We start from the raw sequence: 23,517 nt of genomic DNA, 5'->3' as shown, positions 1-23,517 counted from the left end.
TGTTCTAATGCCGAAAGATCACTCTGCTTTCAAAAAGGGGTTTTGAAGGTCTTTTTCCACAGAGCAGAGGCCAGCAGTGGGGAGAAAAGAAACAGGAAATCAAAAGGAAAATCTCTGGATGCCAGGAGGGTTGTGCTCCCAGGTTAAAGCCCCCAGGAAGCCATATGGGTAAAGTGCTGGCGGAGGCACGGGCGACCTTGGGGCCATCGTCCCACCTCTGAAAGGCTGCAAATCCGCACTGCAGAAGGGGGTTGTAGCCACTGACCTCCTCCAGGCGCTGGGGAGCACCACTGGCTTTATTTTTCCAAAAAACAGCCTCATTCCCCCCAAATAAACACCTTCTGCAAACAGCATCCCCGCAGGCACGCACCCCCAGCTGCCTCTGCGCCGGCAGCCTCACCCCCCACACACACTGCGACCCATTAGAGGGGAGATATCATCTCAGCAGAGAAATTACAGATTATCTTGAGAAAAAAAGCGCATGAGGCGCTCAGATTATATTGAAATCCTTTTATCTGTTTCAGTCTCACTTAAAAAATGGGTGTCCTCAAAAGAGAGAGATAAGGAGGCTGGTTGTCCACAGTCCTGCAGTTATGTGGGATGTTCTTCGCAATGCAGGAGGTGCATGACTTGTTTAAAGCAAATTAAACCCTGTAATTTAACCTAAAAGCAACTAAAATCACCCCAAAATGATTTTTAAAAAATTAAATATCCCTTAAAATGCGTACTTTTCATGTAATTTTTGGTCCCATGACTTCCCTTATATTTATAGAGTCATCTCCTGGGCTTTCCAGCTTTTAGAGACCTTTGCAATGCCATCCTGCTTGGGAGCAACTATTGCTGTCATTTTAATGCTCCTCTGCGAAATAAAAGTGATTTTCATTGATTTTGTTTTAACGCCAAGCACACACTTCTGCTGCTGCTCTTCATTTTACATGGCAGGACTTTACTACACAAGATTGAGGTAAAAAGAACACTCTTAAATTTAAATTTTTAATGATCTATGGCTAGTTGGAAATCATTAATTTTGTTAAGGCAGATGAAAAGTGATCAAAGCCAATGCAGTGAATGTACCACTGTGTTGCCACCATCCACTTCAGTGTAATGGGGTGGAAAAGCAGACGAGAGGTTAATTGCTGTCAACGGGGATTTTTGGGGGGCAAAATACAAACAGCTTTTTTCTTGAGGAGCCATTCTGGTGGTAGTCTAACTACCGGAAAATAATTATAAGTCCTGGAATTGTCTCCGAAGATTTAGCAAATATATAAAATAGTCTACAACAAATTGAGATGTCAAGTAAGAAAACCCCCTCGCCTGCGACTGCTCTTATTTAAAAATTCCCGTGGGAGGAGAGGGAGCAAAGCCCCAAGCCTGGCAGGGATGCTGTGACCTCCTCCCAAGCCCACTCGGGTACCACAATACACAGAATAAAATATGTCTTTGGGTTTGTGCTAGCATGGGCCAGCCCATGGTGGGAGCATTCAGCTGGAGAAGGAGGGGAAAAAAAAATGTTGTGCATCGAAAAGAAAATCAATTTCCTCTACATCTCTATTTATCAGGCTGCGTTTCCCAGCCAGCTGGCAGGTTGAAGTATTTGCCTTCTGATGTGCTCCTTTGTTAATGTGATTTGTGTCAGATCAGCGTCTTTTAACGTAATTATACCGATTACGGCAGAGGAAGGGCAAGACAAGATGTGGCTGGAGGAGTGGATACATCCTCGGCTTACTCCAGCATTATAGCCATGTAATTCTGTGGAAAACCAGAGTTCTGCAAAACTTGCATTTCACCGAGGGCTCGTTCAAGGTCCAGCCGATGTGAGCCAGCACCTTGCTGCTTAGGACCAAAAAGATAGGAAGTCTAAGTCCAAGGTCCCTCGAGGTCTCGGGGACATCCCCATCGTCTGGGCTGGGCCATACACAGGGATGCAGAGGGTCGACACATGGACCATGCTCTGGACTGAATTTCTCAGACAGCTCACCTTTTGTTAGAGGCCTCTCAGGCATCTAACACCTTTTTGCTGTTCCCAATAAGGGCATATAAATGTTTTCCTCTGTCATATTTGTCTTCCCTAAATTGTGCCATCCCCATGGAGGCTGGCCAAGGAAATGGGAAGCCATCAATAAAGATGATAACGTTTTTTGCACCCATCTGTGCTCTTCCAACAGTTGTAATTACAGACATTTAAAACCAAGACAGGTTTTTACCCATGTTTCTGCCGGCAGCAATCTTTTCTGGGCAGCCTAGAAGCGAGAGGCAGAGCTACCACAGCAGATGCATGGGGAAGGACACGGCTCTGGGACGGTGATTTCTGCAGCTGGGTACAGAGCACACTCCCGACACTCCACCCTCCCCTCTCCCACATCTCCCCCAGTCTATCCACACACGGGATACCCATGAGCTGGAGAGGGATATCACTACTACGCTGCTGCAGCCTGATGCAGACCCTGTGGTTGATCATCCCCTTCCCACGACCCTCCCTCGCTCCCAAACCTGACAACTCATTGCAACACTTATTTATTAAAAAAAAAAAAAAAAAAAAAAAAAAAAGCTTAAGAAAGCATGTGCTTTCTTAAATACGGAACACAGATCCCTGCCTTAGCTTAGCTCTTAAAAAATGCCATCATTTCAAGACAACAGCAGCAGTACCAATGGGTGATGCTGAGGCCAGCTGTCTCGGTCAGGGAAACTTCAGCAAATGTACCAAACAACAAAACCAAAGTGGGAAGCCCAGGAAAGTGAGGTCAGGGGCAACCTTCCTCCAGCTGATAAAATTATTGCTCGCCATCCACAGCTTATAACTCCCTGACCACCGCTAAACACTTGGCCAATGCATTGCTTAGGCAAAAAGGTGTTATCTCTTACCCGGTTTGGGGATGAGTCCTTGAAAAGGCCTGTGAAAAATAAGGAAAAAAGGAGATTTAAAATTAAATGCCACTGGGAAGTCAACACGTCTGGACCAAGCATCATCCCATAGCCTAGGGAAGGTTAGGGATCAGCCTGTCCTTCACATGCTGTGCGACGACTCCTGCAGGACTGGCAGGAGCTCTGCGGGATGGGGTCCTTGCGGTCCTGCTCAGGGCAGCATGTGCCCCGTCGGTAAGAAGACAGGCGTGGCCCAGCGAGAAGGTGATGGAGCCACTCTTAAAAAATCATTTTTTCCCCTGTCTCACCTTACAGTGATACATTCATAAAGTGCTTTTCCCCTCCCACTTGTGTCCATCCCCTTTGGCTGCAAAACCCACAGGACCCTGCCACGAATGGCCAGTGCCTGGCGCCTCTCCAAGCGCTGTGGGACCCTGAGCACTGCCTTGCACCAGCAATAAACCAAGCAACGTTTTTCCTATCTCAAGCCTCCTGGAAAAGGGGCTGGGATTTCTCTGCCTGCGCATCCATCACAGTGAGCACCATTTTCTCCTGCCAGTGCCTTCCTCACCAACTCCCCGGGCAGCAGACAGGAGGAAAGAGCAGGGATCTCTGTTTTATGGTCCCCTCCTTTTCGTCAAACTGTTAGCTGCTGACTTAATTGCTGTCTTGGGGGCTGGAGGCATGTACAGTATTTACAGCCCTGCCCCAATGGGGCTGGCAGAGCAGGAGGTGCATTTAGGTCAGCCCCCTCCTCTCTCCCCCAAGCTTGGCAGGCTGGCTGACACCTCTCGCCACATACCTCGTCACGGTGAACTTGATTTTATCAGCAACAGCCAATATCCTCTCCAGGTTCTGCGAGCCGAAGGTGCATGGCTTCCTGAAGGGGATCCCGGGGGGCAGCCCCTCTATAATCACTGACCCCGGATTGCTCTTGATCCGCTTGTATGGCACTTGCACGGGGTATTTAATCCCCAAGGCTTCACCTGGGAGAGAAGCGAGCAGTAAGCGAGCAGTAAGCACGTGGGATGCCAGGAATGCCATTTCTACCGCGGCTCTGACTCCACCCTGCCAAAGCACGGCGTGGCATGAGCAGGCTGCTTGAGGCACCATGTCAAATGTTAGATCAAGGACCAACATTTTCAGGCCGCCTCCACGATAGGAGCGGAGGGGTCCCGAGGCAGCCGCGTGCACGCAGCAGAGCTGGTGGGGCCGAGGAGAGGCACCGTCCTGTGCGATGATGCCCACACAGTGCAGTGGGAGGCATGGAAAGCCGCTGCTCTTTGCTTTGGGACATTATCTGGAGATAACTCCATAGGCATGTTCCCTCTCTGAGGTCTGGCTGCAGGACCAAGGCTACACATTTCCTTGCAAGTAATTGCTCTTGCGGGTACCTGGGAACCTGCACAAGTCTTACCCCTGCCTAGAAAATGGGGATAACAGCATTTCCCTGCCTTGCTTGATAAAGAACAGATGCTGGGGCAGGCAGGCCACGGTAGTGCCCTGCAGAGCCTGGGTAGGTGCCCTGGGGACAGGAGGAGCAGCATCTATTCGTTCCCCGACACTCCTGCGAGTGCTCGCTACGGCCCCTCCTTATTCCCTTCCCAACCTCCCGCCGCACCCTGCACTCCCACAGCTCCGCAATTCTCTGCTAATGAATTTACCATCACTGCTCTTCATGGAGGGGGAGGTTAAAAGAAAAAACCCACCAAAATGTGGCTGGGAAGGGCAGGCAGCAGGAAGGGCAGGCAGTGGGAAGGGCAGCGGCATGCTCTCCATCACGGGCTCCCCCATGCTGCGTGGGAGCTGCCTAGGCAGCAAGCACCTACAGCAAAGAGCACCAATTCCCAGACCCACCGTTCCCTCCCTGACCCTCCGAGGTGCCAGCCGCTCCAGGGGGAGGTGAGAGAAAGCACTTGGCGAGGAGGAATTGGGAAGAGAGGGGAGGGATAGGGAGCAAAAAATTAGGAGGGGATAAGGAGAGAATAAAACCAACTGCCCCCTTGGTTTCTCACCGTATTTCTTATTGAACAGGTCCTGGACTTGTTCCCGCAGCGTGTTAGCAACGTCTATTCTAGAAAGCCTGGCATCATAATTTTCTGTAAAATAAAGAAACAATTATGGACTTCTGCTGGTAAATTAAAAGGCACTCTGTGACTTTTAAGTAATGCCATTTTCTAATTATAGGAAAGTCCTTATCTTGCAATTAGCTAATCTCTGGAGTGGGCTATTCAAAGTCCTTAAAAATAATCTAAACAGAAATATGATTCTTTTTTTCCCCCCGCCTGTTTGCCAAGAATAAAAGCTGCATGAAATCGAAGATTCAGTTGTGATAATTACCGGCGTTAAAAATAAAATGCACTCCAAAGCTTTTCTGAAAAACCAAAGCCTTTGAAGCCTCCTGTCCCTCTCTGCAAACCCTTGCAGGCCCCCATGGCCCAACAAAAAGGGATGCTCGAGCAGGGCAGCACTTGCCCCCACAGCCCACGGGCTTCTCACCGTCACTCCTTTCCCCAACGGAGCCACCATGCTGGCTGTGGGACAGGAGCTGTGTTTAGACAAACATCACCCAGGTGGAAAAAGCCCTAGAAAAGGCAAACCCCGAGGCCTGGAAGACTTAATTATGCATCTTGCAAGGTCAGATGGCGAGATAAGCAAAGCTGGTTAATTAGGGCACTATCCAGAGCACTTCGAGCCTCTTCCTTGGACCTATGGGACTGCCCGCCGCAGCTGTGGATCATGTCTTCTGGTTGCCTGTCTTTCCCATCCTCTCACCCCACCTCCTCCTCTTCTCCCTCTCCTCCCTCCCATCCTTGCCTCGCCTTGCTCCTCTGCCAACCCACCGAGCCCTGATGCCCCGCGGCAGCTCCTTTCCCATATCTGTTTGCTCTACACAGCCCCTGCGACGGGCTGGGGGCTCTGCCTCAACCCCCCCTCAGATGCCTCCAGGCCCTCACCTTGAAAGCCCTGTCTCTTCACAGTGTCCTCCAGCAGCACCTCACTCGAGTCCCTCTCGCCGGCAGCTGGGACAGGGGACATAAAAGGAGTTAGGATTCGCGGTGCCACCAAGGGGGACGCAGAGGAGGGGGTTTCCAGCCAAGAAACGAGGTGGGGAGGGAAGGCAAGAGACGCACTGTAGGGAAACGCTCTCACTCCTCTCCTACCTAGTCCTTAACGGCCCGGCTGCCGGGCGTCTCGCAGCCTACCTTTGGCTGCCGGGCTGTCCGACGCCGGCTCCTTTATGCCCTCCGCCAGCAGCTCTGGTCTGGAAAACAGCAAGAAGCAGAGGGCACACAAGTGAGCTCCCCGGCCGGCAACACCCCGCTGCTCCAGCATCCCCTCAGACAACACTCCTACAGCCACTAACCACTAACTATCTCTGGCTAACAATTTTAAAGCTCCTGCAATGCAGCAGAGGAACTTTGGAAGTAATTTTCATGCTGACAGACTCTTTACTGAGCTGATGCAATGCTCCCCGGGATAAGATTAAGCTGGCAATGGCTGAGCAGCTTAAATCAGTGGTTAGAGACTTTTAGGAGACATGGTCCTGCATGTTTCTCAGGGGTGGGAGAAGCCGTGCACGGCTCCTTTCAACATTCAATTGGCCCCCAAAATTGTCACTTGGGTATCTAATGCTAAAACCACACAGCGAGGCAATAGCAGGGTTTGTTACGAGCCGCGCTGAAGCTGCCTCACAGAGAAATGGGTCTGGGATGGGGGTGGGAGAAACCCCAAAGTGTGGCTGGGCTGGCCTGGGAGCTGCTGGTCTTGACACCACAAAATCTCTGTGCTTCCAACATTTATTTTCTGTTTCAGCTGCCCGACGCACTGGTCGCATCAGCTCTTTCCTCTGCAAGGGAGTTTGAGTCAGCATTTGGGTGAGAAACCTCCCAAAATACTTAAAGACATTTTTAAATCCATCTCTGCTGGATCCGTTCCCTCTTTCAGGGCAATGCTGTTGTATGTCGGTCGTGGCTTCTCACAGTACCCCCAGCTCCTGTGACAGCCCCTGTTCTCCAGCGCAAGGACAGCATCTTCCTTAATGCCTGCAGCATCCCGCTGAGGCACAGATGTGCACCCTGAAGGTTAAAGGCTCTGGCTCCTTCACCCACCCTTGGGTGCTCCCTCCTTCTGTGGCCAAACCTTTGCAAAAGTGCGTTAAAACCCCAAAAGACATCAAGGGAGAGGTGACACCACCACCGCTGCCTCTCAGGGATGATTCCAACAAGGCAACAAGCCTTGGCTGCTTCTAATCAAGCAAATTTATTGAAGGTGACCAAGTGATGGATGTCCCCCAGGATACAGCACAGCAGCAGGAGCTCCAAGCAGGAACATCCTCCCCAAGGGGTGGCCAGTCCACCACCTGCCTTACCTTTTAATGACAAACTGGATGTTGTTGCTTGCTTGCAGGATCTTCTTCAGCTTTGCAATCCCAAAGCAGTTGGGGCGCCGCAGGAGGATGCCATCTGGCAAGCCCACAACGAACAGATCCTCGGGGTACATCAGGAACTTGGAGTAGGGAACTTTAACCGGCTCTGATATTCCTATGGCTTTCGCTGCACAGGGACCAAATCTCATTAGTTTGCTGGACCTCCACGTCGGGTCAAAGCAGCAGCGACACGATATGTTGGCAGGGAGTGGGGGGTAGGTTTGGAGTTTGTTGTCACTCTGTGCCTGGTGGGGATGTCCCTGATACTGGTGGACACAAGGTCAGGGATAGAGCCAGGCAACCACCCGGAGCTGGCTTTTGCATTTGCTGTGTTAACACAGCCTACCTTTTGGTGGCACACATCAAAGGGGCTTCCTATAAAGGTTGCAAGCATCTCTCCACAAGGCAATGGGACCCCACATCCAGATCTCCATGGATGTCCCTCTGCTAGACGAGGGGACAAGGAACGTGGCCAGGGGTGCCCTGCCAGCCTGTGCAGCCCGGCACAGCAAGGGCTCCCCTTGCTCTGCTAAACATTGCCAAAAACCAACCGAACAGCCAGCGCCAAGCAGTGCAGTTTGGCCAGAGGTGAAAAACCAACAAAATCCCACAAGTGTGGGTGAGGACTCCTAGTCTGTTACTAAAACGTGGGGTACATCGAGGACCATCGCTCTGCCGGCCATTCCAGCTTCATCCCCAGTGCCCAACCCTGCCTGAGAGCATCTCGGCCCCTCTCCTTTTGCCCGGTCACAATGGGCTCTCCCAGCCCAGGGGCTGCAGCTCAGCTCTCCCCCCAGCTTTTGGGGACTGCCAGGCAGACCCATATCTCCTGGTCCTGCCAGTGGCAAAAACTTTCTGCCAGCTCTCAAAATGCACATATGACCTCACTTGTGTTTTTTCTGGGTTAAATAACCTTTCTAAAAAGGGGTGAGCAGAGCATGCTGAGTGCCAGCCCCCAGCGCTGGGGTCCCACCAGCCTTCTGGAGCCATGCCGTGACCACCTCAGATATTTCAAACAAGGGATGAGGGAATCACTTTGGTCCTTCCCTCCGCAGGAGGAAGGCTGAAGGTCACGGCAGCAATTCCTGGGCTGCAGCCAGTGAAAAGGCATCGAGGAAACCAAGGGGAAGAGCTGCAATAACAAGGCCCAGGGAGATTTCAAATGCATTTGTAAACCCAGCAGACAGCAAATGAACAAATTAGATTGCACCTTTACTCAGCTGCTGTTTTGGAAATGGTAGGTGACATTTCTGAGCAATTAGGAGCTCCCTGCAGCAGAGGCCGGCACTCGGCATGATGAACGTGTGTTAATGACCATCTTACCGTATCTCGTGTTGAACAAAATTTCAACTTGTTTCCTCAAATGACTTAAAACATCCCCTATACCATCTGCAAAAAAAAAAAAAAAAAAAAGAAAGAGAGAAATGCTTTGAGAAACCAGCTGTCTCTGGGGCAAGCAACACACAGCCCAGGCAAGCAGCCCCTGACCCCTGGCAGAGCCAGCCACGTGCTCTTCATGCCTCCCAGATCAGTGCTGGTCCTCCAGCAGCTGCCTCCAAGCTCATCCCTGAGCGAGGAAGGACAGCAATGCACCTGCCACAGAACTCTGCTAGCAGCAAGGAGGAAAAAAAAAATAGGGGAAAAAGTAAATCCGGGCAAGAAAGGGGAAGACAGAGCCCAGAAACATGGTGGTGCCCTTCTACCCTGAGCTTTATGGAGGCTGAATGCTTTGCTGATAATGTAGGAAGCCCACGAAACCCAACCCAAAATACATCTGTGTTCATCCATCCTTCCAGAAACTTGCAATGATGGGTGATGCTCAGAGTTCAGCGTACACACACCTGATCCCTCCATCTGCTTTTCTTCATGTCGTGACTCCTCGCTGGGCCCCTTCTCTGTCCCTGCTGAGGAAGAGGAGGGTTAGCGGTGGCTGGCACCAGCAAAACCAGACCAGACACGAGCAGGAGTTCTCTGGGTCCCCCACAATCACTCAGCTGCCCCTTCCCCTCACTAAGCTCTAAGCACGCATCCCAGCACAGGCTCGGACTGGCAGCATCATGCCAGGAGCTGCATAAGCAGAATAAACCCATTGCCTACATCCAAGAGGTCTGTCTGCCCTTTGGCCGCAGTGCCGGCACAAATCCCCCAGGTAAATCCCAGTAATAAGCCAGGCTGAGGAACGGGGTTTGCAGCATGCTGGGACTGGAAAGGGGCTGGGAAGGAGCAGTGGTGCCAGAAAAGCCACCTGTTTGTCTACCAGCTCCCAGCTGGCCTGATTGAGGCCACAACTCTGAAAGTAGGTCCCGACTCCATCACCTTGGCTCATAAATGGTATTTACTCATTTCTGACACACGCACGAACTCTTGTGCCCCACACAGTCTCTTGGATGCTTCATTTCTGGTACCTGCTACCGTTTCTAGGATGTAGTTCGTCTCCTCCGAGGCCATGTGTGTGGGCACCGGGTCGTGCATCTCATCTGAACCGGGCGATCGGTCTGTGGACAAAACCCCACAGGCAGCTTTTGTTTCAATGCTGAGGAGCATCATCCCCAAAACAGGGTTCAGAGGGTCCTGGCCCATCAGCAAGGGCTGAGCAAAGGGTCCCCACACCACAGCCCCACGCCAGGAGCTGCTCCAGGGGTGCATCTGCCTTCTTCCGTCCCGGGACCACCCGGACCTCATCCCTGAAACACACCTGCCCTTTCAGCCCGAGGGAAAGGAGCAAAAGTTTCTTCCTAACCTCTGTAGAAGGTGAAGAGCAAAAATAATTAAAAATTATTTACTTGGCTTAATTCCATCTAGACACTCAATTTTGGCTTAAAAAGTTAATGCTGCTTGACTTAGCCACTCCTCTGTGGGAAAACCATTCCACTCAGGCTGCCTTCCTCCCCAAAATCACACCTCCTTTTGTTTCCCTTACGTAATCTGTACACCCTCTTCATTTTAACCTGTCTCCCCTAATGCTGGGCTCTCCAACATCCTCAAAGAGCTATCCAAATTTAGCTTTAAATAAACCTTCAGCTAGTTTAAATACTTCAGTAAGGTCAGCTCTTAATCATCACCTCGCAGGATAAATAATCCAAATTTCACCAATTTCTCCCTGTAGGTGAACACCTCTTTTCTATTATTCCTCCTCCCTGCCCTCAGCTGTACTCCCTCTGATTGAACTTGATCTTCAAATAAGGTAAGAAAAGGTGGACTCTGGACTTGAAGTATGATCTACCCAGCACTGGGGGAGTGATAACACCTCCTCCTCCTCCTCACACACACTGCCAGCTCACCACGCATTAGCTTTCTTCTCTTCCATTAGCTGCCAAGTTGAAAATGAAAATGTTTGATCCACCACTATACCTTGTTCCTTCTCCTTCCACTATATGAACTGTATGTTAAGTCCATTCGGTGATAATCTGGAGTGACTCCCCAAGTATCACTTTATGAAGGGGACTGCTACAATTCGGGTGCAACAGAGATCGCACTGGTGCAGCAGGGCCGGGTGTCACTGCTGTCCCCAGCATCGCTCGCCCTCAGGCATGCTGCGAGTCCTGCTGCTGCCCTCATTCTGGTGAGATTATTAATTAATGTTTGTAAAGCACACTGAAAATGCAAAGTGCTAACTATCCACTCATTAAACTCTGAGGATCATCCTACCATTTGCTCCACTGTCCAGGTCAGCTAAGTGGAAAACAACTCTCCCAGCTGTCTCTCAAGCGCCCAACTGCTCACCTCCATCACTACCCATCGCCACTGACCTCTCCAGGCAGAAACGTGGCGAAATGCATCAGTGCCACCAATTCCAACACATTTTCAGCATGTGCTTAATATTAAACTTGTTCTTACAAACTCTTCATAACCAGGCTGTTTTTCTAAATTAAGGACCTCATCAAAAGCATCCCGCACCCGTTACCTGGGATCCTTCAAGCCCACACATGAAGGAAAGCAGCAAACCGGGCTCGCTTGCTCCAGGGGAAAGGCGAGACAGAAAAGCAATAAAGGAGAGGGAGAAACAACAAAGAGACCCTCCACTGCCCCCAGGAAACCAGCTCATTCCCAATATGCCCCTTAAAATGACTTTCAGGGAAGAAAGACCAGTGCATGGGCACGAGGGGACCTCCCATGCTGGGAGATACCCTGCAAACGCCTCTTCTCAAAGCAAAATGCCGAGACACGATGCAGCAGCCCTGCTCACACAGAGGCCACTGCACACAACCAGTACCCCATTGCTCACCTGGCACAGTGATCTGGATGATGTCCAGCTCATCTGGCTCGATTTTGATCTGCCTGATCCCACCCAGTTCTCCTGAGGTACCTACCAGGGAAAGGCAACAAAAGGCAATCGCCAACAGGAACCAGCAATGCCGTGTCTGCCCCCCAACACAGGCAGGGAAACTGTGGCTGGCCATGACTTCAGTGCCAGCTGAGCATCCCACAGCAACGAGGCTTCAGCCAAGTGGTCCAGCAGCATCAAGCCCATGGCACGGAGGTACCCGAAGAGCACCCGTGGGCATGGCCTCTGCAAACACCTCAGCTGGCAGGAGCTGTTGGTGCCCTCAAACTGGCTGCTGGCCCTCGTTATGTGCTCGTTTCCTGGCCTTCTTCACTGAAAACTAACTGGGTCGCCAACAAGCATTGGTAGGGACACAGGAGGAGCTGCCTCCAGCAGGCACTCCTGGCATTTTTAATGGTCCCAAACTCATGAGTGGGACATGCCCTGCTGCATACCCATGCTCTGGGGGGGCCGACCACAGGCACATCATGCCAGGATACGACCAGCTGAACCCCAGCAAAATACAGCGTGGTTTGAACCCTGACAGATGGGAGCCTGTGCTGGACCAGCCAGCTCGCAGAAACTGCCCTGGGAGGATGCTGCCCACGGTGCTCAGTCAGCCCAGCTGCCTCTTATCTCCAGATAAATTTCCTCCCTTAGGGTGGGACTGATTCATTGCAAGGGGCTGAGTCACAGCTTGGGCGGGTAGGACAGCGAGGCTCCGTGTGGCGTTTCAATGGGTCCAAGCCCCTAAATGTGGGAAAAAGCATTTCCTTCTCATTTTCGGTGCTCAGAACACTGACACCGCTGACTACTCGGTGACCCAGCTGTGGTGACTTTCAAGAACGGAACTCAGAGACTGAAGAGTTCCCTTAGCTTCACATTTAAGCACATGCTTAAGCCTCATTATTTCAATTTACACACTTTTTGGACCCAGCTGGAGGGTCACAGGGTAAGACCCTTCATCTCTGCATCTGTCGAATGGGGATAAAGTCCTTAGAGAACTGCACCGTGGAGCAACCGGGTAACTGGTACCACACATCCAAGTTATTCTGCAGGCAGCTTTCTCTAGTGCCCCCCCAATACCACTATTTTGCAAGAGAAAATCAATAATTCCTCACCTGGTTCACAGCTTTCAGAAGCACTACACTTCTCGGACCTGGAAGGGAAAGGCAGACAAGAGAGGTGGTCATGGAGCAACCAAAGAGAGAGCTTAAAACCCAGCGGTGTGCATAGGACTGATCCTGGCAGGAGGGAGAAACACTGCAGCCTCCTGTGATGGCAGACAAGGGCTGCGGACAGGTCCCCGGGGACACTGCACCCACGGTCCCAGCAGCGGCACGGCATCCATGGCTGCAAGGGAAAGCCAGGGGCTGCAGGTTTCTCTGCAAATAGGCCCTGCTCCCAAACCCACCCTGGTCCTGCACCACCGCTGATCGCAGCCCTGCCTCTAGACACCGATGGATGTAACCGCAGCAGAGAGCTCCTGAAAGCAAGAAGGTTTTAAGCCCAAAACCTGGTTGACTTCATCCCTTTGTGGCAGAGAGCAGTGCATAAAGCATCATTACAATGTGGTTACTCATGGAGTTAAGCAAATAGGGAGAAAGGAAAAAAGTCAATTGATTTGGTAAATATTTATTCTGCTCAAAGCTTTTCTCCCCCGAAAACTGGGCACTATCCCAAACCCGTGTCTACAGTTAACTTTGCATGCTCAGGAATTTACACAAGGTGTTCAGCATCCAAATGAGATTACTTTGCATTCTCAGGACGCATTTGCTTTCTGCCTCTTTCTTAAACAAGAACAACCACGGCTCTTTGGCAGTAAGGGAGCCAAGGAACGGCACTGGAAAACACACTCCTCCATGACGCTGGTCCTTCAGGGGGAAGGAAAACCCTTCTGAGCCAGCACCACATCCCTGTTGGCTCAGGGGGATGTTCAAAAGCACTTGCTCGCTCGCCTGAATCCACTCAGCAGCGTCAGCAGAACAAACTACAGGCAATGCAAAGGAAGCCAGGAGCGCTCTTGAAATGTTCTTCCTAAATGTGGAACGGGCAAAAAGGATCTCTGGTCTAGAAAGTACTGTATATATTACCTAGGAGCCTTGGGAAGGGTTTTAAATTCTCCCACTTTGGGCCAAAGTCAACCTTTCACTAGGGAAATTTGGGAGGAGGGTTTCCCCAGGGAAAGCGTTACCACTTGCAGTATCTGGCCCTTCTCCCTGGATCTGGCACTGCCCCTTCCCTGGAACTCGACTTTGACCTGGGTGGACCACTGCTATGGAAATGCTCTGCTCTTACCAGGGAACAGAGGTTCCTCATTTGGAGGAAGAACAAAGTGGGATTTGAATATCCACCTAGATTTTCCTGCAGATAGGTGTTATCAATGCATTGGGAGATTTTGGGGAGATTTAAGTTTACCCCTGTGGCAGGCAAAGCAAGCTGTGCACCATCACTGCAATTCATTATTCCCTTTTTAACCAGAGGTACATATGAACCTCGGGGTCTGTGGCCCGATTCAATGTGCACACACACAGTGTAAATCAGGAACAAGGCATATATAGACACAGCTAGGAAAAATTCGAAAGGGACCCCAGAGTGATCTTAAGGCTGTGCCAGATTTACACCAGTGGGAGGTGGTCAGCCCAGCCCAGTGCAGTCCACATCACAGCACCACCATGGGGAGGGTGATCTGAATCTGGCTGGGTACAAACCACCCCTAAAAAAACTACTTTTCCCCCATAGGGTGTTCTAAAGTGGTTTTACTGCTCCGTGCAACCCCTACCTGGCCCACAGCTGGAGTGCAGCAGGTGAGATGAGGCTGGTGCAGCGTAAGTGAGGGCTGTACAGGGAGCATGAGCCTCCAGCGCCCTTGGAGCTCTGCAGTGGCAAACCTCAGCTCCTACCCCACTGGCATGCTCCCACAGACACAGGGTGGCTGGTTATCTACCCACTGCTTTGCAGAACCCAGCTCGGCATCCCTAATATTCTGTCCTTCCACATTCTTGTTTCCAGTCACACCAATTTAACTTCACAGTGGGATCTTCTGTTGTAAAAATTAAAAGGGTCCTAATTGCAAATGTTAACAAATGAACGGGAAAACGAGAAGCATCAGGCCAGGTTTCAGCCCTGCAGCGTGCTTAGAGGCCAGCGGTATATCACTATTTCCCTGGCATCCAGTGCGCAGCAGATGCTCTGCTGGTCCCTGAGTCTAAATGCCTTCAGACATGGAGCGATTCAGCAAGGTGCAGAAAGCAAAAAATGGCTGAAGAATGGTTTTGCAGCTAAGCCCTAGCTGAGGATCCTGGAGATTTGAGTTTAATTCCCTGTAACACCAGTGAAGCGCCTTAGGCCGGGACCCAGCACAGACAAGTTCCCATTGCAGACCTCTCTGGCTGAGGCTCTCATCCAGACTCCCTTCATCATCAGGAAGAGAAACAGGCACCTTGTGGGGTGTGATTCCTCCAACGCATTTTAAATGGTTGGAAAGGGCTGACTCACCCAGTGCACTGAGCTTGCTGCTGCTGAAAGGTTCTGGAGTGGCACAGCCAGCCCCGCTCCGGCATGGACACCCAAAGGCATCTGCCACCAGCCTCCCTCCAGCAGAGCAGGTGAGTGGCCGTGGTGCCACGACTCTGCTTCACCAGCACAGCATTTGAGGGTGCTGTCCTTTAGGGGTGGCACCTGCACACTGAGCACCGACCATTTCAACCCACATACAATATTAATGCACAGAGCAAACCAACATCACCCACAGGGACCTGGTCCAAGCAAGCCAACCCAACCATGCGCTCATCTTAACCCCCTTCCCATGCCCATGGTTGACTCTGCCTTGCATCGGAGCTCCAGCGTGGCACGGCTTATATTGCACTCGCAGCCAACGGCATAGGGAAGTGGGGTCAGCCTCTGCAAAGTGCAGGAAACATCACCGTGGCATAGCATGTGGCATGAGTGACACCCATGGGTGCTCCCGGCACTCCATCCCTGGTGGAGGAGAGGATGAGAAGAATTTGGCTCAAAGTCTGGGAGGGGACGCGGTGGTGTCCTGCAGCAGTGGGGCAGCAACGTTGTGCAAGAGCCATCCCAACCCCATGGGGTAAAACCACCCCCAAACCTTCCTTTGAAGCTGAAGATACCCAGAGGGCTGGGTGATGACTGCCAGCCCCGCAGACTGGGCAGCTCAAGAGGTCTCTGCCCTCTGAAGCTGTGAGATTTCAGTGCTTGGTGCACCTCCAGGCTCGCTCACTGCCTGCTCTAATGCTGCCAATGTGGCACGTTCCCCCACCCAGTGCGAGCACGGCTTAGAGGCACACGGCAGCCACATCCAAGGTGACAAACCTGAAACAGCACTGGGGAGAACCAGAAGGAGTCTCTAACCTGTCGCGGTTTCATGTCAACAAAGAGCCAAGGAGAGAGGGGAACCCCACACATGCCATGGAGGAGACAGGCGCAAGTTACCCCATCTCCCCATCCTGGCTTGCAGAAGTTACCAACCCCATAGCACGGTCTGCAGCTGCAGCTGGCAGAGGTGTCAGCACTGGGCAGCAAGATTTTGTGCCAGAGAGGCTGAGGAGCACTCGCTCCTACACCCGTGGTCCTGAGCCTCCCTGCAGGCGGTGGCCTCCAGCATGGGTGTGCAAAGAGACATCCCAGCAAAGTTCATTTTGCTGCTTGTAAACCCATCCATGACCGAGCCGTCTGTGCAGGACAAGGCTGGGAAAAGGCTCCTTTCCCTGCAGCGCAGCCTTGCCTGTGAGCACCAGTTATACTGCTATGAACCACTGCCCTGCTTCTCTTATTTAAAGTGATTTTAAAGGTAAATGTTGGGGCTAAATATTACCTTGCTTCTGACCAGCTGAAGCAAAAATGAAGGAAACTGAGGTTACACAGAGGAAAATACCTTCTGGATCTCCCAGCACAGGTTGGAAAGAAGCACTATACACTCCACAGGCCCTGCCAGGACATTACAGACCAGTCTAGCTTGTGGCATGGTTATACCAGAAGCAGGTACTCTCATAAAAAGCCTCCTGCCCTGCTGAACTCTATAACCCCACCTTTATTAAAACATCTGCTAATCCGCTATTAGTCTCCCTGTGAGCTTTATAAACAAGTAACGCTTAATTAGCAGGATGTTGTGTTATGGTGCCGACTGAGGGTGAATCCTTAGGCCATGCTTTAAGACTGGAGAGTGCTCCTGCAGATAAAGCCAGCCTGCCCGGGCACAGCCCTGATTTCATCAGTTTTGTACAAAATCAATGATTCCAAACTTTGCTATTTTGGCTCGCGAAAGGATAGGGCTGCTCTGACTCCTCCTGTGCCAGCTAGTTGTACCATCGCAGTGGGTTTTTAGGGAGACAGGAAAGCCAATGCCTTTACAGCTGCTCGCCTTCCCACCATGTTACCTACAACATCTCCCCGATGCTGCATCTTACTGAATTGCACCCGTTGCACCCTCCTGTGCCCGTCCTTCCCAGCCAACGTGCGAGCCCACAGCACAGCGATGACGTGCTGGGCACATTAACGCCTCCAAAATAACTCTCTGAGGGATGTCACTTTGCAGCGGCCGGGGGACAGGAGTGGCACTTACCTGCTGTTGGCCTGAGAGGTCCCTGCCAGGTCCAGCACGGCTCCGCGGTGCGGCTCGGGGGAGATCTCCCCGGGGGGGCTGGAGGGCTCCAGCTTGGTTGGATCTTTGGTAAATTTGCTTCCTGGTGCCGGATGCACAGGGCAGGTTTGGAAGGAAAAGCAAAACCAGAATTAGAAACCAGAGATACCAATGATGCAGCTTTTCCACCTCCATTTTTCCCCCTCCAGTCCCAGAGCTGAGGTCAGGGTAGGGGACAGGTTATCAAGCGTCACTTGCTTGCAAGGAGAAGGGTACAGATTTAATCAGGTTTACACGTTAAAATAATAGCAAAACTTTGCTTAAACCTCTGCATAACTAAGTGTGCTCTGGGAAGTCCTGCCAGGAATGGAGCATCTCTGGAAAGGGCTGGATGCCAGGACAGGGTGCAGAGAGGAGGGGATTGAGGTCGGGAAACCCAGGTGTGGCCAGGACCATGGACCAGTGCTGCAGGAGCAAGCCCCAAAGTGGAGAGAGCCCTGTCCCAAGGGAGGGGATGGGAGGTTGGCAAAGCCCAGAGCAGCAGTGCCACAGCGAGCCCCATCCCACAGCTCCGAGCCCTGCACGCAGCGGGAGAAATCTCTGCTGCAGCAATGCGGAGGGGGACAAAAGCATCCTGTCACCATGAAAAACCTCCTCTCTCCCTTCCCTGTTCCTCAGCAACCTGAAAGGAGCTGAAACGAAGCCTCAGCAGTGACCTTGGAGATGAAAAGAGTGATCTGAAGGCAGGGTAGGAAATGAAAATCGGGCAGGGACAGTGAGCAAAGAGCTGAAGGATTAGTGCTGGGGGAAGGAGGGAATGAAATTACACCGTGAGGCTGCAGAAACCACGTAGGTGTCTTGTTAAATAGCTGCTGCCAAAGGCCCTTCGCTGGTCTCAAAGTGCCATCGCGACATCCCCACCCTTCCAAATCATATCCCGTCCGTGGGAACATGAAGCCTTTTTCCTTTTGGCTCCAGCCTGCAAGGAAGGGCAGGGCTCTGGCAATGGGACCAGCAGCAATATAGAGCCTTAAAGACACTATTTATCTACTGACAGTCCAAAAGGCTCCTTTTAATTTGTGCTTTCTATGGACCAAATCTTGTTCTTGCAGCAGCAAAGCCCGCCTGAAGCTGCTACCCAGGGGAGTAGCAAAAATAGGTTTCCTAGCAGTGGTGGGTATTTTAATTAAAGGGTGAGCACAACTGTATGGGGAAGCTTTGGGATACTTTGCAATTGGCAATTTAAAATACAGCTCCGCTCGGAAAATAGTGTCTTTGCAAAAATGGCACCTCCTGACTCAGCAGATGCTTTTTTTTTTTTGCACAGTCAGATGTGCTGACGCGAATCACAAAAAGCCAGGTTTAATGTGTTTTGCTTCTGGTAGCCCTGCAGGGACCAGGCAGGGGAGGGGGAACTGCCATCCGCCCCAGCCCTGCTGGGTTTGCTTCCTCATCTCCTAATTTCCACTTGCACCTCCCTGCCATGTAACCCCTGAGCTCATAGCACGGTGCTTTCCACCAGCAGCTCTTGAACTGAGGTACAGATGTATGTAATGCCTCCCACAGATACCGCACAACCATGATGGATTTGCAAGGAAAAGCCAAGCATCCTAAGACACAGTTCAGTGCTCCATCCCTTGGGGGTGGGTTAAAGCTTAAAAAATCCTTTTCTTGAGAAACAAAGTCATTATATGGGGCTGGAGACAAAGAAACCCCCCCACGGAGGTGGGACACCCTCCAGGCTCTGCTGGAGGTCCCCTTTCGGTGGCTCTGGTGTCATCATCCCCAGGGAGCACCCTTGGGGCTGGGGCTGTACCAGGGCCACAAGGGTTAATTTGGCTGGCGGAGATATCCAAGGAGAAGGTGGTGTCTGGAAAGCCAGCACCTGGGGTTGGCAGCTTGGGGAAAAAAAAAACAACCAACAACCCCAAAACATGTCTTTACTTGCGAGCCAAGCCCAGGCAATCCGGGAGCGGGGCTGGGTGGTGATAAATTTGGGTGCAGTGCCATATTTCAGGTGGGTATAAGGGCGATGGAATGGGGGCAGCTGCTGGAGTGAGGGTCAGGTAGGACTGCACCGGTGCCTGTCTCCTTTTATTTGACAAGAAGCACTTAGCCTGGCTTCTCCCTCTCAAGGCAAAAGGAGTAAAAACATGGGGCAAAAAAAGCTGAAGAAAACCCCTGCCCAGGGTTTTGTCACTGAAAAGATGGATTTTTGTTTTTTTAAAAACAGTCAGTGGCTGGATGATGCTAGCACTTCCCAGCCAAAAAGAGAATAATTTACCAGTGAGGAACCCAGCAGTGATTTTTCTTCCTCCTGAAAGCACAGAAGCATGCCATGTGCTGCCTGTAGAATCATAGAATCATTTAGGTTTGAAAAGACCCTGAAGATCATTGAGTCCAACTGTAAACCTAACACTGCCAAGCAGGGAGCCATCTCAGCGTCACGCACCAGGGATTTCTCACTTAAATCTTCAAAACACTATTTAAGGGGCGCACAGTGCTTGCACCGATCCCAGGCGAAGGCAATCTCAGCATGCCCGGGTGTGCTTCTCCTCACTGATCATAACTGCACGTGTCCTGCACTTTTGCTGGTTACAGGTGACATTATTTCAACTCTGCTTCTCTGGATAATCTTTCAATTTTGTGGGCAATAAATCAAAGGACGTGGAGAACGTACCTGTAAAAATTCTCTCGTCAAACATCCTAGGAGGAAAGGGAAAAAAAGGGATTAGAAATAGGTGCTTCTAATGACTGAATTTTAGGCTTTATTAATGAACAGCATTAAGCCAAATCAAAATAGTCATTTTATTCATTCTCTAAAAAAGGGAATGAATTTTTCAGGGAAAAAAAAAAAATAAAAAAAGCCTTTTAGCCTGTTGTGCAACCAAGCAATATTACAGCATATGCTTTTTAAGTAAAGCACCTTTAAATCTGCTTACAAGTCATTCTCTTAATTTAATTAACTTATTAAATGAAGCTGCTATAGGCTGGCTTTACCAACAGAGACAGTGGGACCGAAGTAGCTATTGCTGAACCTTCACTTCACTGTGTAGACCATCGACCAGATGTCATCTGTCTCCTGAATATTGTATTTTGGTGCCACCCACAACTTTGCTCATAGAAGCAAAGTGTGTTCAGGGCCACGCGCCGGGGCCTGATCGAGCCTGGCGCAGCCCAAGCTGTGTGGGACAACGTGGCTCCTCCACTGGCTGACATCTGGAAAGCTAATTCATTCCAGGATGCCTAAGTCCTGTCGATGTCGGTGATTTTGGCTCCCTTGGGAGCTTTAGCCAGGGGTTTTCTGCGCCATAGTTTCACACCTCTAGCAGGGGAACAACATCAGTGCTGCACAGGCAGGGACTTAATAAATAAATATATTATAAAGCAGATTTTCCTGACAGAGAAGCAAAGAGGGGTTGCGCAGTGCAGAGATAACCGGGAAAGCGTCCACTCCTCCTACTCCAGTGCAAATGCAGACACCAAGACACAACGCCCTGCCTGTAGGTGATTCGTCCTCATCATTGTATATCTAGGATGTCCATAAGTGATCACCACAAAACAAGGTGGAGGTGTGTCATGAATACGGATGTTCCTCCTCCCGCCTGGAGGCACCGCTCCCATCTGCCAAATGCCATTGGAGAGAGTCATGCCACAATTGGAGGGTCCCGTTACCACCCAAAATGCTTAGGGTGGCACCGGCAATGTCTGCATGGACTTAAAACAGGGTAGTGGGGCTCAGAGGTGACAGTGATACAGCCAGTCCTGCCACATCCTCGCAAAAAGGGAGAGAGCGATGGAAAACAGAGGTTTGGGAGAAAAAAGAGCTGTTTAGCTCTTTTCCATAAAAAAGGGTAAAATGGGTTTTGGGTGTCCAAACAAACCCTGTGAGCTAAGAGGGAACACAGCTTAAATCCCTGAGCCCTCTCGAGGCCATGCACTCTCCCTTGCCTTCCTTGCCACCCACCTTTTGATGACAAAATGGATGTTGTGCCTCTCCTCCAGTATCCGCTTGAGTTTGGGGACGCCGTAGGTGCAAGGTCTTTTGAAGGGTATTTTGTCTGGGATGCCAATGATTTCCACCGCCTCGGGGTCGCAGGCAATCTTCCGGTATGGGACGGGGACCATGTGGTCTAACCCCAAGGCTTCAGCTGAAAGGTGAATGCATGGTTTTCACTTAAATACGCGCTATTCCTTTTACGGATGATAAAATGAAGGTGTAATGGCTTGAACTCAAGTGCAGCAAGTGCCTCCTGCCCTCTTCTCCTTTGCTTGTCCCAGAAGGTGAGCCCCGGGAGCAGCTCACCCGTGGGAGATGGGACAACAGGGAGACAACGCAGCAGCAAACACAGGTAACGGTGTCCTCCAAAACCCCCAAACGTGCCCGGTGTTGCTCAAACCAGGGGCGAGCTGGCCCATGTGCCGTCCCCAACTTCTGCATGACCGCAGCAGGCCGCTGAGCTATACAACTCACGAGTTGCATAGCACATATACAGTTTATAAGTTACAGAGTTCATCTATAGGCCATAAATAACTCATGAGTTACACAGCACATATTTATAGCCCGTCTATAACTCATGAATTACACAGCCTGATGAGGATGGTACAGGTGACAACCTCCAGCCCGTCAACCCATTCCCAAGCAATTTCCTGAGCTTACAGCTGCCCAAATGCCCAGAAACTAACTCAAAAGCACTGCCTGTGGCAAGGGAAGCACCAACGACACCCATAAGCTGTGCAGGTGGAAAAACACAGCTGCCATAAGGACAATATTCTTTTTTTCCCCTACCACGTTAATTTAAAACAGCCGCATGCCACTGCTTCCCGTCGCCTGCAAGCGCCGGCAGTGCCCGGGCACTGTGACCCGGTGTGCCACGCTTCAAACTAGGGCTGTTTTACAGCCCAGTTATAAATTCCTCAACAGTGGGGGGAGCTCCAAATGGAAATATTGACATAACCTTCAGCAGACACCCAGAGACTGGGAACTGCTGGGCTAAATGTGTTAGGAAGAGAAGGGAGCTCTAGCATATGGCTTCTGCTGCTGTGTTAGGGAACAAAAATGATTGCTATATAATGATATGCAAACCACAAGCGCTGCAGATGCATAATGGGATATTAACTCCTACTCACCATATCTGCTGTTAAACAGAATTTGCACGCACTCCCTAAGGGTGTTGATATCTTCAGTTTCTTTTATAAAACTGTCCCACTTATCTATCAAAACAAAATATAAGAAATAAGGAACTTCCATATGGTTCGTACACAGCAGATGCACTTTTCTCGCACAAAGCGCTGGGAAGCAGGAACAAGACTTTGCTGCTTTAAAAATAATGATTTCCCTCTTCCTGAGCGGATTTTGCCAGGCTGGCAGATAAGGTCCGGGCTTCCCCAGCCCCAGCCTCAGCCCCAAGCAACCTCCTCTGCAGCCATGCATGTGCAAAGCAGATTCCTAAGAAATGACCCCATAAAACTTCTCAACCCTGAAATGAAAGACCCTCCGGGACAGAGCAAACTCAACCTGAAACGAACCTTTGAAAGGCACGGCCATTTCACAGAGGAGCTTTTTCATCTCCTTCTCTTTCCCAACTTTCCCACCCATATTTTTTTCTTCTTTTTAATGCAGGCAGGAGAGGGTTTTGATGTAAACACATCAGCATTTTTAGGTTGCATTTCCTTGGGTGGGGTGGAGGTGGGGAAATGGAAGAGTCTCCTCCCCACTGCTGATCCCCCCCGGGCACCGCTGCAGAATCACGCTGGGGTTAGTGGGTTTCAGTTATTTTGAAATAACGCCAAGCTTTTGTCGGGTATTTGCTGTTTGCAGCTCGGGCAAACGGCCTCACCCAAAGCCATGCCTCGGTTCCCTGTGCATGAAGCGGAGATGGGATTTTCCAGCTGGACGGCAGCGCTTGAGGACCAAGCATTGTGAGGATGGCGGGGATGGACCCGAGCAGGGATGAAGGTCTTGACTGCTATGCTGAGACGTTGCAGCAAGTAAAGGGACAAAATCCCTCACTGCAGCATCTCCAGCACTGCCAGGTCCCCATAGAGCATGGGGACGGCTGGGAGACCGCTGGGGAGAGACGGGGCCAGGGGAAAACCTTTCCCTAAGAGGTGCCTGCTGGCTGCCCTAAATGCTGGAGCAGGACACAGACCTGTCTTGTCGTGGACAATGGAGAAGAGGATCCGCTTGGACGAGTGCACGTTCTGGATGAGGGGACCTCCGGAGACCGATGATTTCTGTCCTGGACAAGAGGGCAGACAAGGAGAAAGGGCTGATGAGAGCCTGACCGACGCTCCGGGCAGCCGAACAAGCCCCCGGGTGCTGTCCCCCGCCGGTGATGCCGACCCGACCCTGCCGGC

The 23,517-nt window shown here is 51.1% G+C and overlaps 1 protein-coding gene across 4 annotated transcripts in view; it reads right to left on the bottom strand.

Annotated features, from left to right (window-relative positions):
- The window catches only part of GTF2IRD1 (GTF2I repeat domain containing 1), a 68,669-nt gene that overhangs the window by 11,028 nt on the left and 34,124 nt on the right, over positions 1-23,517 (bottom strand). For 3 of the 4 annotated variants that reach the window (XM_069791479.1, XM_069791482.1, XM_069791481.1), the window contains exons 7-22: positions 23,310-23,399; positions 22,288-22,371; positions 21,125-21,308; positions 19,838-19,863; positions 17,140-17,260; positions 12,677-12,714; positions 11,517-11,597; positions 9,697-9,786; positions 9,133-9,195; positions 8,615-8,680; positions 7,235-7,418; positions 6,069-6,127; positions 5,820-5,885; positions 4,878-4,961; positions 3,665-3,848; positions 2,863-2,891 (exon numbers count right to left, since the gene is read on the bottom strand). In XM_069791479.1, the coding sequence (XP_069647580.1) occupies positions 2,863-2,891; positions 3,665-3,848; positions 4,878-4,961; positions 5,820-5,885; positions 6,069-6,127; positions 7,235-7,418; positions 8,615-8,680; positions 9,133-9,195; positions 9,697-9,786; positions 11,517-11,597; positions 12,677-12,714; positions 17,140-17,260; positions 19,838-19,863; positions 21,125-21,308; positions 22,288-22,371; positions 23,310-23,399 (1,449 nt within the window). The remainder of the gene's footprint in view (positions 1-2,862; positions 2,892-3,664; positions 3,849-4,877; positions 4,962-5,819; positions 5,886-6,068; positions 6,128-7,234; positions 7,419-8,614; positions 8,681-9,132; positions 9,196-9,696; positions 9,787-11,516; positions 11,598-12,676; positions 12,715-17,139; positions 17,261-19,837; positions 19,864-21,124; positions 21,309-22,287; positions 22,372-23,309; positions 23,400-23,517) is intronic. The other variant, XM_069791480.1, reaches the window with a different exon arrangement.

The sequence above is a fragment of the Haliaeetus albicilla genome, chromosome 9 (assembly GCF_947461875.1).
Source record: "Haliaeetus albicilla chromosome 9, bHalAlb1.1, whole genome shotgun sequence".
Classification (NCBI taxonomy): Eukaryota; Metazoa; Chordata; class Aves; order Accipitriformes; family Accipitridae; genus Haliaeetus; species Haliaeetus albicilla.
This window is presented reverse-complemented; position numbering and strand designations above follow the sequence as displayed.